General features: G+C 40.5%; 1 protein-coding gene across 1 annotated transcript in view; it reads left to right on the top strand.

The window, feature by feature from the left end:
• Positions 1–4,589, top strand: part of LOC122934372 (cytochrome P450 2C14-like) — a 106,128-nt gene extending 101,539 nt beyond the window's left edge. The window contains exon 10 of the mRNA XM_044289784.1: positions 1,401–4,589. Within this exon, the coding sequence (XP_044145719.1) occupies positions 1,401–1,579 (179 nt within the window). The 3' untranslated portion in view covers positions 1,580–4,589. The remainder of the gene's footprint in view (positions 1–1,400) is intronic.
• The last annotated feature ends 13,720 nt before the right edge of the window (positions 4,590–18,309 follow it).

An 18,309-nucleotide genomic window follows, 5' to 3' on the forward strand; every position in this document is an offset into this window, starting at 1 on the left:
TGAGCATGAGGCCTCTATCACACGGTCAGTATTTTGCACCAGGATTTATTCATGATTAGGAAGCCAAAAGCAGGAGTGGATCCAAAACTGAAGACATGCAAATATTGCCATCACTTATATCTCTGTTTTGGACACACTCCTGTTTCTGCCTTACCAATACTGATTAAATGCTGACCAAATACTGACGGTTTGAAGGCGGATGCTCAAACTATAGGATCTGCTTTGGGGTGACCTGTTTTCCTGATGGATCAGAAGAATTGAAAAATAAATAGTGATATAAACACAGCTTTACTGCTAACACCCTCCCCACTGTCATCGGGCCATTAGTTGAATCTTGGGTCACTGCACAGTTAAGTCCATGCCGATAAATTAGAGCTGATGCTAACATTGATATGTAGGGCTGAGTTCACACTTCTGTTATTTGGTCAATTATTTCCATTACATATTTGGGGCAAATTTAGGAGCAAAGCCTATACACTGATACATAGATCAGGTATGATACATAGATCTGCACCTGCTCATTGGGTTTGACCCGCACCTGCTTTGGGCTGACAATAACTCATGAGAATAACTGACCAAATAATCGAAGTGTGAACTTTGCCTAATAGTGACGCGCAGTCATTCTGCAGCTAACAGAAGGGATTCAAAAGCATGTGTCTGTACTGCTACAACATGGATTAAAAGAACCCTTTCTTTACTACTTTATTGGCTTTGCCTCCATGTCCTTATATTGTTCCACTAAAGAGTCATTGGGACACCTGCAGGGGTGCACAGTTTTTTGTTTTGCTTTACTGAAGAATGGTGCATTTTTTTATTTATTTTTTATTTTTTATTTATTTAGCTAGGGGTTATCTAGGAATGTTGGTGGCCTGTATGATAATGTGCACGTCCATATCTGTGACCTGCCTGGCATTCTGATGCACAGTGACTGTTTCGCTACCTCAAAAGACAAGCTATGCATGTTGCTGCACTGCACAGTGATGTACACCATGATTCATTCTCCCTAAAGTTTAACTGCAGGCTAGGATAGACCTGATTTAACGTGCTTTGTGATAAATGAATATGCAACTAATCACATTTTTGTGAAAAAGTAGTCAAAGTGACCGAATTAAATTTTTTTAAACTTTGCTCATCTCTAGTTGCTGCCAAAGTCTAATTTAGTTGTTCCTTGCCTATTGAATGACCCCAAAATGTTTTCAGGCAGGTGACTCCTACAGCCTGCTGTCACCATCCATTTATGATCTGGTACAATGTTGAGTCATTGCAATGAGAGTGTGTAAATTGAAGCTCCTGGGTCCCAATGCTAAATCTGTAACAGAGCACCATATCTAATTTAACCAAATTTTAATCTCAAATTTTTAATCTTCTATTCATGCTTTTTTTATTTATTTTTCTTCTAGGTAAACGTAGCTGTGCTGGGGAAACCTTGGCTAAAATGGAGCTCTTCCTGTTCTTCACAACACTATTACAAAAATTCACCTTCCATGCACCGCCTGGAGCCAAACTGGACCTTGAACCTGCACTGGGGTTTACAAGTGGCCCCCAAACCTATGAGATCTGTGCCATATCTCGCACATAGACAACATTGCCATGAGATATGTTGTATGTCATCATAATTCTTTGCCTTATCTTTATTGTCTACATGTGGCATTAATTTAAGTGGAATCTATTGCTCTCTGTTATCAGTCATTTCTGGTTGGAGAAGGGTTAACTGCTATGTAATTGAATTACTAAGAGATTTCTGTCATAAAGCTCTAAATCTCCTGCCTAGATAAAGAGTCAAATGATAATATTTTGTCTATTGTGAGCTTACTGCATTCTGGGGTATTGCTGAGTTCAGTGTACAAATTGTATACAAGAACCTCCTAAGCTCCCCCTAGTGGTGGCTTCAGACAGATAGCACTTTATAATTTTACTATATTTCAATAGTTACAGAATAATAATACTTCTTACCATTATAAGGATATATTAAGAAATTAATCAGTGTAGATTTTTAGACCTACAGTGTGTCCACCCTTAAATTTTCTTAAGTTTTGTTAATGACTCCAATATAGCACGACACAAATACAATACAGTATCACAATATATTTCCAAAATTCTCAACAGGTTAAAACTCCCAGCCCAACCCCTGCATGGTGTAATACTGTGTGGTAAAGTACTGGAGGAGGTGTGTATCTCATCCAGAATGCTCAGATGGGTAAGGTAGAAAGAATCCAGAAAAATACTGTCAGCAAAGCATAGTTTGGGGTGGCAGTTTTGTTATTTCTTGGGCTGGATTTTTATGGAATGACATGTAGGTGTTGGTAGAGAGATGTACCATTCCCTTCCAGTACGCTACTTTCTCTTAGCTTGAAGCAGACCCAAGTGTAGCTGCTGGGGATAAAGACAAGGCTGAAAGCTTAACTCAGTGTCAATGCCTGGAAGCTGCAAGTTGTCTGCAGTATAAGGCCCCTTTTAGAAGAGTGACTTCCACACTCCGGACAGCGTAAGTATGAAGCAGCACCCGTCCTGGCCTTCCAGCACTGACGGGGTTGCATAGCATTATATTGATTTATGATGCTATGTAACCCTTAGAGTTATGTAATGTATTGGATAACAGCATTATGTCATTGTTCTTTAAGTGTTCATAGCATCATAAATCAATATAACTCTGTGCAATCCTGGCCCTGCTGGGAGGTCAGGACAGGAGCTGCTTCATACTCACGCTGTAAGTCCGGAGTGTGGAACTCGCTCATTTGAAAGGGGCCTAAGCCTCATCTACCAAGTTACTAAGAACATGGGTGAGGAAACCTGATGTATAACTAAGGTCCAGGTAGGCATTTTTTTTTCTTTTTTTGCCATGGAATCACTAAAGTGAATGTTAAACTTGAATAACTCTATCTTGTCTTATAGAAAATAAAGCATTATTTGGGCTTTTAAACTGTTGAATTCAGTGAAATCTGTCATTGCAGACCCACCTACAAGTACAGGTCACTACAGTGGCTACCCAGATAACATACATCTCCAGAGTGTGACAAAATCTTCTTCTTTTTTTTTTTTTTTTCGAGGCTGGTTCTCTGACACCGTACATCTTGGGATATGTTTACCCATGAACATAATAGAAGGAAGGACACATCTGTATTTAGATAAAGATTCATGCCTAATAAATGTAATGGCACCAGAGGCACAGCTTTCTTTTATTTTTTGGAAAAAGAGAAAATGGACTTATTTTTTTTTACCAAAGGAGCACTGCATAGCCTCTCCATGGGGAGAAATGTAATTTTTGATGCAGGCAAGGAATTGCACCACTATGGACAAAAGTCCAAATTATGGGAATTGCTCACACAGAGCTAGAGGCAGCCGAGCTTAGGCTAGCATGGCACATTTTCAGGGGCATCACCAGTTTCAAAGCTAACCACCATAGAAGCTGATCTGGTCCTACCAGTTTTTGGGGAAGTTTTGGCTATAAGTTGCCTCTGCTTTTTACTGCCGCCACTGCTACCTCCTCCTCTGATGTTACCTCTTCAGCAGCACCCAATCCGGCTCCCAGGTCCTGGCCAGGGGCGGAATGGGAACTTAAAAGTGGCCCTGGAAAAAAATACAAAAAATTGCCCCATTTTGTAGTTGGGTCCAAATTGATCGAAGGCATGGGCTGCAATACCATATTGTGGCACATTATGCCACCTCAACAGAGCCAAACACCACAGTCCATCACAAAATACTAACCCAATTAGCAAAAAATACATCCCCACAACTTCCACTGGCCGGCTGTGAGGATGACTCAGGCAGCCCTTTGGGCATTGGCACACAGGGAAATTTCCCTGTAGGGTGTATGGCCAATCTGTCCATGGTCCTGGCCAACACACAATCATAATCATAGTCCTCACCCTCTCCACCACTTCTGTGACTATGTTATGTCATTGTGTGCTCTTTGTCCCCCTCCTGATTCCCTTGCATTTGCTACAAGTGCCATTGTTGCTACCACTGCCCCTACTGCCTCCGTCATAGCTGCAGGTGCCACTACTACTACTACTGGCCTGATGGTTGGTGATGCTTCTGCTGCTACTACCCTCATTCTTAATTTGGGAGGACAAGGAATGGGTCTTTTTTTCCCCATAATTTAAATACAGAGGTTCAATTAACTGTCCGTTTCCTTTTACATACACATTGCACAATGGTATTGGAAATTTACTTTGGTAATACTAAACTTTTGTGGTAAAATGTTTTCAAACTATGCAGTCACTATCATCGGTATAACAATGCAATTATTGTAGTAAAATGTCTTTGATGCATTTGGTAACAGGGGTATAACGTCAATGCAGTGTTTGTGGTTTAATGTGTTTAGATTACAGATACATTATAACAATGCAAATTTTGCAGTGAAATGTCTTTGTTGAACTACATGGACTGATGCAGTAAAGCGTTCGCTACTCCAGATATAATAATGCAATGTTTGTGGTTTGTGGTGTTTTTGAACTATGTGTTTAATAACATGGGTATAAATGGTGTTATTGCCGTAAAATACTTTTGCTCTAACTGAACGTTACCGTGCAGTAATATACAATATCCGTTTAATAACACGGATATAATAAAGACCTTTTTGCTGTAAACTGTTTTTGCTATTGCAGCAAGTCCTTTAGATGGATGGGAATAGTAGTGGCCCTGATGAGATGTTGTGCCATGGTTTGCTCCTTCAGGTTGTTGCTCCCTGATGCAGTGGAAATGTGCTTTGAAGAATCAGGCCAGAAGTAAACATATAACAGAGTTGCATATTTTGTTACTCTAGCTAAAACTCTCTGATCACCAAGCCTGAACTAGAGAGCAAATACACCACACATGGTAGAAGGAGCCTCTGTCTGTCACCTCCAGCATATAGGCGAGTGAGTGGAAAAGCGGTGAGAGTGAACCCGTTAGGGATAGTGATGAGCGGCAGGTGCCATATTCGATTTCGACGAAATTCGCGAATAGTCGACAGAATATTCGTTTTATATTCGTCGAAATCGAATATTCGTCATTATTCTTGTTATCGCGATTAATATGCGATTAAAATAATCGAATTTCGATTTTAACTTAAAGGCTACTCTCCTATTGAAATAGCAATGTGATTAATTCAAGTTATAATAATCGAATTTCGATTTTAACTTAGCACTGCTATATTCTATATTCGTTAATTCTAGCCTAATATGGAATATAGCAGTGCTAAGTTAAAATCGAAATTCGATTATTATAACGAATTAATCGCATTGCTATTTCAATAGGAGAGTAGCCTTTAAGTTAAAATCGAAATTCGATTATTATAACTTGAAATAATCGAATTGCGATTTTAACTTGGACCTGGTTTACTATGGTTGGCTTGGTAGAATTAGCGAATATGACGAATGTATTTGTTATATTCCACAAAACGAAGATAACAAAGTATTCTGCATCTTCATTTTAGCTACCTATTCGTCAACTTCGCTAATTCTAGCAATCATATAGGAAAGTTTACTATAGAGACAGCTAAGTTTAATTCGCTATGCGATTATATGACTGCTTTTAAAAAAAAAAAAAATAGAATAATTATAATACCTGATAATTATTATAATTATTCTATTTATAAAAAAAAAGCTAAGTAATATAATCGCATAGCGAATTAAAATTAGCTGTCTCTATAGTAAACTTTCCTATATGATTGCTAGAATTAGCGAAGTTGATGAATAGGTAGCTAAAACGAAGATGCAGAATACTTCGTTATCTTCGTTTTGTGGAATATAACAAATACATTCGTTATATTCATTTTGTGGAATATGACGAATACATTTGTCATATTCGCTACTTCTACCAAGCCAACCATAGTAAACCAGGTCCAAGTTGAAATCGCAATTCGATTAATTCAAGTTATAATAATCGAATTTCGATTTTAACTTAGCACTGCTATATTCCATATTAGGCTAGAATGAACGAATATGGAATATAGCAGTGCTAAGTTAAAATCTAAATTCGATTATTATAACTTGAAAAAATCGAATTGCGATTTCAATGTAATTCTCAAATCCGACAGTACATTCTAGTATATGGAGACGTTCCCATGGTGATGGGGACGCTCCATGAGCACGGAAGTCGGCAGGAGCGGCAACGGGCACTGACTGGAGCAGCCAGGAAGCCAGGAATCCAAAGGACAGGTAAGAACAACTTTAGGGAAGTGGGAAAGAAAAAAAATATAACAAAAAAAAAATAAAAATAATATATATTCGAAATATCGAATTTATATGACTATATTAGAAATATTCGCGAATTAGCGAAGTGCCGATATTCGCAAAAAAAAAATCGATATTCAAATATTCGCGCTCAACACTAGTTAGGGACTGATTATTCAGTTGCTTCACTGGCTCTGGCATGTAGCATCTGGCGTTTTGTATCAATAAGTAAGGAACTTGTAACCATTCTTCTGAATTCTCATACATCTGGAATAAAAGTATGGAGAAAGAAAAAGTGAAGGTAGCTCTGCTGGAGCAAAATACATATTCAATTCACTTTCCCAAAGGACAATAAATGCTTCACAATAGGTACTAGGGAGCTTAGTCTCTTATTAAATTGAGATCTAAGTTTAGAAGGAGGGGTGTAACGTTATATTTCCCTACTTCGTGAGATTTCCCTACCCTCGTCACTTCCGGTCGCACCGGACATGAAGTGAGGAGGTGTGCCGCGCAGGTGCATAAAGACGGAGTAGGGAAGTTTTAACAGCAGAGCTAGCTGGACACCAGCCGACACTGCACATGCGCCGGGAGCCTCACCAGCGGTTAGGGTAGGGAAAAATTATGGGCCAGTGCGCAGGCACGGTGATCGGATGGATGTTCTCAGTTAGACACCGTCCGACACTGTGCATGCGCTGGGAGGTTAGGGTAGGGAAAAAGCATTGGCCCTTCCCTAACCGCTGGTGAGGCTCCCAGCGCATGTGGAGTGTCGGCCGGTGTCCAGCTGAGAACATACATCCGATCACCGCGCCTGCGCACTGGCCAGTTGGCTGGTGTCCAGCTAACTCTGCTGTTAAAATTTCCCTACTCCTCATGTCATGTCTGGTGCGACCGGAAGTGACGAGGTAGGGAAATCTTACGAAGTAGAGAAATATAACGTTACAGGGGCAGAGCTAGAAATCATCTGGCTGGTAGTGAGAGTGTATGGTTGTTTAAACTACCATATACAGCCATGGGGTGCTCCCAGCTATTCAAGAGTGCATATGGCAGCCCTGTAAATGCCTTGTGGAAGCCAGCATGACACGCTGTTCCACTGATGTAAATAACTATAAAAGGTGCAATTTCCTCCTCCTCTCCTGCAGTCCTGATGACATCACCTCACTAGCATTGTACGGGTGTCCAGAGTGGGTACAGGGAGGAGAACATGGTTAGAGAGAGCGATGTAGCTTGGGCACTGCCAAGCAACTGCAGCCCCAGCTATTCATTTCACTACTCATCAAAGTAAATAAGTATGCAATAATCTCCGGTGTTAACATGATTAACAGAAATGTGGGCAGGTAAAGGACAATTATGTCATAAAGAACTGTGGGAAGGCTTACATTATAAAGAATACACATAATCAGAGGAACAAACAACATTTAGTTGCTCATTTAAACCATTAGGACTTGGTCTTGAATAGCTGGGAGGCTGCAGACTTGGCAGCACCCCAGAGCTGTATATGGTAGTTTAAATGGCCTATGCTCTTACGACCAACCAGGGTGGGTTACATTACTACCCCTATGTTAAATATCTGGTGGGTTACACTTCCCTCCATCATCTATATATCGGAAAACCACTAAACTAACCTGCTTTTCCTAACTTATGTGTCTGGGACTGCTTTACCATTGGAATGCCCCTTGTCCTTTGATGATTCTGGGAGATTAAATATTGGACAAATTGGTTTTTTTAACACAATTTTCCCTCCTTAATAGGGAAAGGATCTGGACGGGGCCTCCCTTGTCAGGGGTATACTAATCCTGACTAATGATGAGCGGCATAGGCAATATTTGTTTTCGCGATATTATGCAAAATTTTTGCATAATATTCGCAATAAATTAGCAAATTCGAGAATTCGTGATCTCCAGTCATTATTTCCGCGATTGTGCAAATCGGCACTAATGATGTGCATATTTTTTGCGCAATACATGCAACTTCACATTTTATCAGGTCTGAGTATATATTACTGATTGGTGCAATAAGTATTGTTGTGACATCACAGCACTATGTCTGTAGTATGTATGTATGGACAGCAGAGAAACAGTAATTCCTATCACACTACCTTACACCCTGCACTGGAACCTCTCAGCTACACTAAATCACTATCTAACCTACACTGACTATCTCCCACTAACTATCTGTATTATACAGTATATACGTATATGAGCTAACTATCTATCTAATGTACTGTAATTGGATAAAGAATAGGGTCCAGATGAAAGCAGAGAGCACAGCAATGTCACTGCTCTATCTCAGAACTGCAAAAAAAACTGCAGAAAATTGCTGCTAGGTAGTGTTCAGCGTGAATATTCGTAAAGTAAATATTTATCTTGAATATTGCAACTATGAAAATTTGAGAATATTTAGTATATAGTGCTATATATTTGCTTTTCGAATATTTGTCATTTTTAACAGTGTTCACTTCAGATTGAAAAAAATTACGAATATTCTAAAAAACTAATATATAGCACTATGTTCAATATAGTGCTATACTGTATATTAGTTTTTTTAGAAAATTCATATTTTTTTTCCATCTTAAAGAGCACTTTTTATTACAATAAAAAATCGAAACTAAGTATGCTGACATGGAGAGCGGTACCCAGGGATCTCCCTGCACTTACTATTATCCCTGGACGCCACTTCGTTCTACCGGTATAGGCTCTGGTATCTTCAGATTTTCAGCTCAACTGGGAGGAGCCTGCTCTTGTTCTCCTGGGCGTCTTCTTCTCCCAGGATGGAGTGCTGGCCAATCGCAGCACTCAGCTCATAGCCTGGGAGAAAAAAAACTCCCAGGCTATGAGCTCTGCGCTGCGATTGGCCAGAGCTACAGCCTGGGAGAAGGAGATGCCCAGGAGAACAGGAGCAGGCTCCTCCAGGTTGAGCCGAAAATCTGAAGATACCGGAGCCTCTACCGGGAGAACGGAGCGGCGCCCAGGGATAATAGTAAGTGCAGGGAGATTCCTGGGCGCCACTTTCCATGTCTGTATACTTAGTTTAGATTTTTTATCATAATGAAAGGTCCTCTTTAAGTCATGATTCCTTCCTGCTTAAATTGCTTTTAGGCCAATGACTCATTAGCCCACAAGCAAGAAGCAGGGAGGAATCATGTGTTCAGATGGAAAAAATGACAAATATTCGAAAAACGAATATATACCGTAGCACTATATTCTATAGTGCTATATATTCGTTTTTGACCCACGCCTGTATTGATCACATAATATTCACATATTATGCGATAATTACCTTGCCGATTTTCGAGTTAAAAAAAGAATGTAGAATATAACTAATTCAACAAAATATTTGCGAAATATCGCAAATTCAAATATTGCCCCTGCCGCTCATCACTACTGCTGGGGAGTTTCTTATATAGTAAGGGGTAGGCAACTTTCCTATTGGATGCTAGGGATGTTGCTAAGCTCTGACAAAGATATTGCAGCCTTCTCATTGGCCCACAAGCAAGAAGGGAGGTTACTGATGAAAAAAAAATCTAGAATATTCGTGATTAAGAATATATAGCACTATATTCTACATCTTCGCAAATTCTCGAAGTGCCGATATTCACAATAAAAATTTGCGATTAGAATATTCGCGATCAACACGAGTCATGACAGGGAACATTAGGGTCAGTGTTCAACTGCTCTGGGGCCCCCCTTTGTATAAGTATTTTTATACCGTACTCCATAGGAGGACTTCAAGCAGCTTCTACTTACCAGTAAGATCCATCCTTTTTTTTTACCGGTAATTAGGACTCCAGGATTTTGTACTCCCTCTATTTACCCAAAAATATTTAGTCTGATAAGTGGGTAATTATTATTCTTGTTTTTTTGTGGCAAAAATGTTTGGTATGCGCTCACTATTCTTTATCTATTAAGTGCATGCATGATAGATATGTATATCTTATTTGTTAAAAACACAGAAATCCTCACCTCCAAAAAGGAGGTGGTTAAAATTGGCTGAAAAAATTTGATTGTTCCATAGCAACCCAAGACTTATGAGCAGGGGATCTCAGGCAGTCCATAACTCTTGACAGGAGGATGGCCCCACCATATAATTAAGGGTTTGGCAATCCAATTTTCCCAAACAGCTTTTTTTTTTTTTTTCTACATAGGGTTGTTGGAGGAAATATATGCTTTTTTCCCAGCCCAAATAAAAATGTGAATTTTCTACAACAGCAATCACATAATAAGATTTAGGCAACAAACCAGGATAACATAGGAAAGTCTAGGGTAGTCATATGTTCTGCAGGGATTTCCGAACGTGAAAATAATTAAGATGGAAAGAGTTGAGGGTTCAAATCTAATTTTAACACCTACATATGTGAGGTAAGGGGCATCCAATTAAAAGGGGATTGTCTAGCTAGACCATTTCTAACTGAAGGAGAGAGGCCCATTGTCACGTGCCGTAGATACGGGGGGCCTCCGGGACGAGGTTTGATCAGGGCAAGTAATAGAATAGAAAGGGCATTCCCCCTCCGGGGAACACAGGAACCCTCTTCCAAAGATTTACATGGACATGACAACGATAGAAGCAAACAAGAATAGAACACAAGGAGCAGTAAGGACTGCCAGACAAAGACAGGAACATGGCACAGAAACATGAAAAGGCATAGCAATAGAATACAAGACAGGAACAGGGCATGGCATGGAACAGGACATGCATGGAAGAGGCAAGGCAAGGTACCAGGCAAGGACAAGGCATAGCATAGTACAGTACAAGAGCGAGGCATGGTACGACACATAGTATAGAACAGGGGCAGAAGACAACAATGCAGAACCGGGTGGCACCTACCGAGACATAGATGGCTGGACCCCATGAGTCAGTAGCAAAGGGCAAAACCTGGCAAAGCAAAACATAGACAGACCAGACAGAACAAAAAGGTGAAACACCCACAAGACATGACAAAGACAGACTGACAGACTGAAGGCATGGCACGATACAGAACAGCCTGAATTAACAGTACAGACCAGCAAGTAGCTACGTCTGGAACAGCACAGGGCAGCCTGAATTAACAGAACTGACCACAGAGTGCACACAGACTGACTCCACACGATACACGCTCAAAGGCAGAAATAGCAGCCTAACAAATGCACCTGAAAGGACACACCCAGGAACCGAAAAAGGGAGATTAACCCCATCAGAACTAAACAGGGTGGTACCAGAACAGGTCAGGAGTAACAAGAAACCTCAGCTTGAAAAGCTGCGATACCGGCTGTAGCAACCAGCATGCACGTCACAGTGAACCGCACCGTGACACCCATGCTTATTCTGTGGGATTTCCTCATGTTAACTCTGAAGTTTGAAAGTGGGCCAATGCACTCTAAACAAAAATAGATTTTATAAAGAGGGATCACTGGATTGATGGTCATGACCAGAAGGACATCAGCCACCTTGTGTTCCTGGTCACAAAGAGTGATGCCTTTGATGTTTGTGTTCTGTCTTATCATTTACAAGAGAGATTTCATAACTAATACGGAAAGAAAAGAGGAAAGATGGCATCCCGGTCAAGTACCATTGAAGATAGGGAAAGGGGATAATAATAATAATAATAAAATGTATTTATATAGCGCCACCATATTCCGCAGCACTTTACAAATTCATAGGGTTCATGTACAAAACAAAACTAACTGGCTAATATGCAACTGAAACACTAGGAGTCAGGGACCTGCTTGCAAGAGCTTACAATCTATGAGGAATTGGGGGTGACACATAAGGTAGTTGATTGTGATAAGTAGGATTTGAGCCATTATTGAACAGACAGGAGTGGTGCTGGCCGATCTGTTTCAGGTTTGGGACTACTAGAGGATCGAGTTTAGGCCAGAGGAGTTGGTGGGGGAGAGGTTTAGTCGGGGAATAGTCAGTTTAGGTAGCATGATAAGCCTGCTTTAAAAGATGTGTTTTTAAGGCACGTTTGAAGGTGGAGAAGTTGTGAATTGACCTAATATTTCAGGGTAGAGTATTCCAGAGAGTAGGTGCAGCTCGAGAAAAGTCTTGAAGACGGGAGTGAGAGGTATGAATTATGGATGTTATTAATCTTAGGTCACTAACAGAACGGAGAGCATGAGTAGGATGGTAGATGGAGATGAGCGAGGAGATGTATAGAGGTGCAGCACTGTGGGGAGCTTTGTGGGTGAGGGTGAGAAGTTTGAACTGTATTCTGTGGTGGATGGGCAACCAGTGAAGTGACTGGCACAGACTAGTCGCATCAGTGTAGCGGTTGGTTGGATGGATAGATGAGCCTGTCTGCAGCATTTGGACAGACTGAAGGGGGGAGAGTTTAGTTAGAGGGAGACTGGTTATTAATGCATTGCAGTAGTCAAGACGAGAATAAATCAAGGTAACAACAAGAGTTTTTACCGTTTCCACCGTAACAAAAAGGGCGGATTCTGGCGATATTCTTGAGGTGCAGACGACAAGAGCGTGTAAGTGATTGAATATGGGGAACAAAGAAAAGATCAGAGTCAAATGTGGCCCCAAGACAGCGGGCCTGTTGCACAGGAGTTATGATAGTGCTGCAGACCGAAATTGAAATATCAAGTTTAGGTGGGTTAGTAGATGGGGGAAAGACAAGAAGTTCAGTTTTTGAGAGGTTTAGTTTTAGATACAGAGAGGACATGATGTTACAGACAGCTGCCAGACAATTACTGGTGTTTTGGAGTAAAGCAGGGGTAATGTCAGGGAATGAAGTGTATAGTTGGGTGTCATCAGCATAGAGGTGGTATCGAAAGCCAAATCTACTGATAGTCTGTCCGATGGGGGCTGTATAGAGGGAGAAGAGTAGAGGACCTAGTACTGAGCCCTAAGGAATGCCAACATCAAGAGGAAGAGGAGAAGAAGAAGAGCCAGTGAATGATATACTAAAAGAGTGGCCAGAGAGATAGAAAGAGAACCAAGAGAGAACAGTGTTGTTAAGGCCAATTGAGTGGAGCATGGTGAGGAGGAGCTTATGGTCTACGGTATCAAACGCTGCAGAGAGATCCAGCAGAATCATTAGAGAATAGTCACCATTTCTTTTTGCTGTTAGGAAATCGTTAGACACTTTAGTAAGGGCAGTTTCTGTAGTATGAAGACAGCGAAAGGTAGATTGTAATGGGTCAAGAAGAGAGTTTGCAGAGAGATAGCTTATTTAGCAAGAGTAGACAAGATGTTCAAGGAGTTTAGAGATGAAGGTGAGGTTAGAAAAAGGTCGGTAGTTAGCAGTACAGGTCGGATAAAGAGATGATTTCTTTAGTAGTAGAGTGTTTGAAAGAGGAGGGAAAGATACCGGAAGAGAGAGAGAGAGGTTAACAATTGTAGTTAGGTGAGTGATGAAAGCCAGGGAGAGGGACTGGAGGAAGTGTGATGGGATTGGATCACTGGTACAGGTCGTGGGTCGAGAAGAAGAGAGAAGCCTGGAGACTTATTCCTCTGTTATAGGGTCAAAAGAGGAGAGAGAGCATATGGAGGAATGGGAGGGAGGAGGATTGAAATTATTTGGGGACTGGGAAATTATTTCCTGCCGTATACTGCCAATCTTGTCTCTGAAGTAAGTGGCCATGGCATCAGCACAGAGGTTAGTGACAGGCTCTGGAACTTTAGGGCTTAGAAGGGAATAAAAAGTGTCAAAGAGTCGTTTTGGGTTATTTGAGAGTGGTGAATAACTTTTGTTTGACAATGTTGAGAGCTGAATTGTATGTTTTGTGCATGAATTTATAATGGAGGAAGTCTGCTGATATTCGTGATTCTCTCCATAAGCATTCTCATAAGTGAGAGGTCTTTATGGTAAATGAAAGAAGATTGTGGTCAAAAAATGGGAAGGATAAGTTACTAAAGTTGGAGTTCATCAATGGGGATATTAAAATCACTCGTAATAAGAGTTGGTGATTCAGAAGATAGGATAAAGTTCCATTGATTATAACAGAGGCAGAAACATTAGAATACATGGAGAAGATGGTGCTAATATAAGGGTCTGGGTTTGGGAGGTTGAATTTGTGCATGACCTGTCTGATAAAATCTCAATTGACTCTATCAAAAGCCTTCTCGGTACCTGTGCCAAGAAGGACTAGGGGTTGTACAGTGTGTCTGGAGTGAAAAATAATATTTAGGACTCTTTTCCCTACACAAAACCCACTTGGTCTCTATGTATCAATAAATGTAAGAATTGAGATAATATGGTGGCAAACATTTTGGCTAATACAGGGAGTGCAGAATTATTAGGCAAATGAGTATTTTGACCACATCATCCTCTTTATGCATGTCTTACTCCAAGCTGTATAGGCTCGAAAGCCTACTACCAATTAAGCATATTAGGTGATGTGCATCTCTGTAATGAGAAGGGGTGTGGTCTAATGACATCAACACCCTATATCAGGTGTGAATAATTATTAGGCAACTTCCTTTCCTTTGGCAAAATGGGTCAAAAGAAGGACTTGACAGGCTCAGAAAAGTCAAAAATAGTGAGATATCTTGCAGAGGGATGCAGCACTCTTAAAATTGCAAAGCTTCTGAAGCGTGATCATCGAACAATCAAGCGTTTCATTCAAAATAGTCAACAGGGTCGCAAGAAGCGTGTAGAAAAACCAAGGCGCAAAATAACTGCCCATGAACTGAGAAAAGTCAAGCGTGCAGCTGCCAAGATGCCACTTGCCACCAGTTTGGCCATATTTCAGAGCTGCAACATCACTGGAGTGCCCAAAAGCACAAGGTGTGCAATACTCAGAGACATGGCCAAGGTAAGAAAGGCTGAAAGACGACCACCACTGAACAAGACACACAAGCTGAAACGTCAAGACTGGGCCAAGAAATATCTCAAGACTGATTTTTCTAAGGTTTTATGGACTGATGAAATGAGAGTGAGTCTTGATGGGCCAGATGGATGGGCCCGTGGCTGGATTGGTAAAGGGCAGAGAGCTCCAGTCCGACTCAGACGCCAGCAAGGTGGAGGTGGAGTACTGGTTTGGGCTGGTATCATCAAAGATGAGCTTGTGGGGCCTTTTCGGGTTGAGGATGGAGTCAAGCTCAACTCCCAGTCCTACTGCCAGTTTCTGGAAGACACCTTCTTCAAGCAGTGGTACAGGAAGAAGTCTGCATCCTTCAAGAAAAACATGATTTTCATGCAGGACAATGCTCCATCACACGCGTCCAAGTACTCCACAGCGTGGCTGGCAAGAAAGGGTATAAAAGAAGAAAATCTAATGACATGGCCTCCTTGTTCACCTGATCTGAACCCCATTGAGAACCTGTGGTCCATCATCAAATGTGAGATTTACAAGGAGGGAAAACAGTACACCTCTCTGAACAGTGTCTGGGAGGCTGTGGTTGCTGCTGCACGCAATGTTGATGGTGAACAGATCAAAACACTGACAGAATCCATGGATGGCAGGCTTTTGAGTGTCCTTGCAAAGAAAGGTGGCTATATTGGTCACTGATTTGTTTTTGTTTTGTTTTTGAATGTCAGAAATGTATATTTGTGAATGTTGAGATGTTATATTGGTTTCACTGGTAAAAATAAATAATTGAAATGGGTATATATTTGTTTTTTGTTAAGTTGCCTAATAATTATGCACAGTAATAGTCACCTGCACACACAGATATCCCCCTAAAATAGCTAAAACTAAAACATGGTTGTTGTTCAATAAAAAAATGAATCCTCAAAAATACAACTTGCCTAATAATTCTGCACTCCCTGTAGTTTCAGGTCACTTTTTAATAAGGAGATGGAGTAGTAGTTTGCACAATGTGAAGGATCCTTCTCTTCTTTGTGGATGAAGATAATATGTGCTCTAGTCATGTCAGTCGAAAGGGAGGTACCTTTTAGTGAATGATTGCTGACTGTTAATAGATGAGGTAGTGGGGTGTGACAGAACAAGCTGCAATAAGTAATAGGCAGGCCATTGGGACCTGGACATTTCCCCTTAGTAGACTGATGAATAGCGGACGTCAAGGCATGTTTTTGGGTCTCTGCTAATGCAGAGAGTGAAAGGGACTGGAGAAAGACATTGATATAGTCAGAGGGAGAATTTTGGACAGTCTGGGAGGAGACATCTATGTTATAGAGAGATGTGTAAACTTCCCTAAATTGGTCTGCAATAGCAGTAGTAGAGTAAGGCTCCACCCAAGAGGCTTGATATTCTATGTATAAAGTTGTGCATTCTCTTTTGATACTGTATATTGCATTATGAATTTAAACAACGTATTGCAATGGTCAAAGTATTTAAGTTAGAAGTGAAGAAAGTACTTAGCAGAGGCAGTATTAAGGAGGTTCTTAAATTCAGCCCTAAAGTCAGAAAGCTCAACCAGCTGCACCTCGATAAGTGATTTCTTATGCAGGAATTCTAAATGTTGAATTTTAACATGCAAAACATCCATATGGGCATTCTTCTCCTTTTTGATATGTGTGCCCATATTAATAAACTAACCCCTAATGTAAGCTTTGTGCGCATCACAAATTTGTCAAAGGCAATTAAGAGAGAAAAAGTCATCCAAGAGTTTCTGCGTGCAAGCATTAAGATCTTTGGAGGTAATGAGGTGTTTGTTCAGACACCATTTGAAAGCCTTGGGAGGTGGATGTGGTGTGAACATGGTGATGACTACAGGAGAATGGTCAGAGAGGTGACTAGAACCAATTCCAGTATGAGAGAAAAGTGCTTCTTCGAAACAAGTAAGAATCTAACCTCTGATAACAGCTATGGATACACGAAACGAAGATATAATCAAGCAATGAGAGATTGAAAATCCTCTAAGCATGTATTAGAAAGGAATCTCAGAGCTTATTCCTGAGAAAGCAAAGGGCTCTTTAAGACAGAGCAGGTTTTTTACATGTAGAGTCAAGGAAAGGCTCAAGTACCACATTTAATCTCTTGGGGACACATGACATACCGGTATGTCATGATGTCCCGATACTTAAGAACACATGACGTAGCGGTACGTCATGTTTAGTTCTGATCACAGACAATTTGTTTTTTAACCTGTCTACTAAGTATAGCAGTGGTACATCACACCCAAAAATTTGTGAATTTCACCCAAAAATGTAACAGAAAAATGTATTTTATTTTTTAACCTGTCTGCTAGGTATAGCACTGGTACATCACACCCAAAAATAGGTGAATTTCACCCGAATATGTAACAGACAAATGTTTATTTTTTTTAACCTGTCTACTAGGTATAGCAGTGGTACATCACACCCAGAAATAGGTGAATTTCACCCAAAAATGTAACAGACAATTTTTATTTTTATTTTTTACCTGTCTACTAGGTATAGCAGTGGTACATCACACCCAAAAATAGGTGAATTTTACCAAAAAATGTAACAGACAATTTTTTTTAAACCTGTCTTCTAGATATAGCAGTGGTACATATCACCCAAAAATTGGTGAATCTCACCCGAAAATGTAACAGAAAAAGTAGTGAAATGATATAAAATATGACAAAATATGATAAAATGAAATATGTACAAATAAAAAAAATATGTATTTATGAGGTGGAGTTCCATATGGAGTAGGAGTTTGAGAAGGCAGTGGACGTAGCGGTGTAGGTGGAAGCGTCGGTGGAGGAGGACGAGGTAGCCAATACTGGTTTTTGGTTTTCATTTTTTTATATATTTTTTTTTAATAGGGTACACTCCAAAAGAGTGTGAAATATCCAAAATACAAGAATGAGTAATTGAGCTGCAGTATAACAATAGCTGGTTAAGCATACTGGCAAAATTTAAATGTAAAAGCAAAAAGTGTCCGTGTCTCCTTGTCAACTGGGACAGAAAAAAATGCATTCTATGAATCAATAACAGAGAAAAACTCCTGCATGGGCAGGAAGAGCTGATAGCAGAGAGGATACGTCTGGAACCACAGGTGCTATAGGTATGATCTGTGCTTTTACAGCTCTAAGATCCTGGACAAACCTAAAGGTATTATCTGCCTTTCTCACTAGGTTGATAGGTGTATTATAGGGGGAGATAATTTCCTCAATAACCCCTGCCTCTAGGAATTCCATCAACATAGACTCAATCCCCTTTTCTTTTTCTGGGGATAGGGGGTATTGTTTAATGTAAACAGGTGCAGCGCCGGGCTTAAGCATTGCCTTATATGGTGTACAAGAGATAAGGCCAACATCTTGGGCAGTATTTGCCCAAACCTCAGGAGGTACCAGA

This window comes from Bufo gargarizans, chromosome 4, assembly GCF_014858855.1.
Source record: "Bufo gargarizans isolate SCDJY-AF-19 chromosome 4, ASM1485885v1, whole genome shotgun sequence".
NCBI classification, from domain to species: Eukaryota; Metazoa; Chordata; class Amphibia; order Anura; family Bufonidae; genus Bufo; species Bufo gargarizans.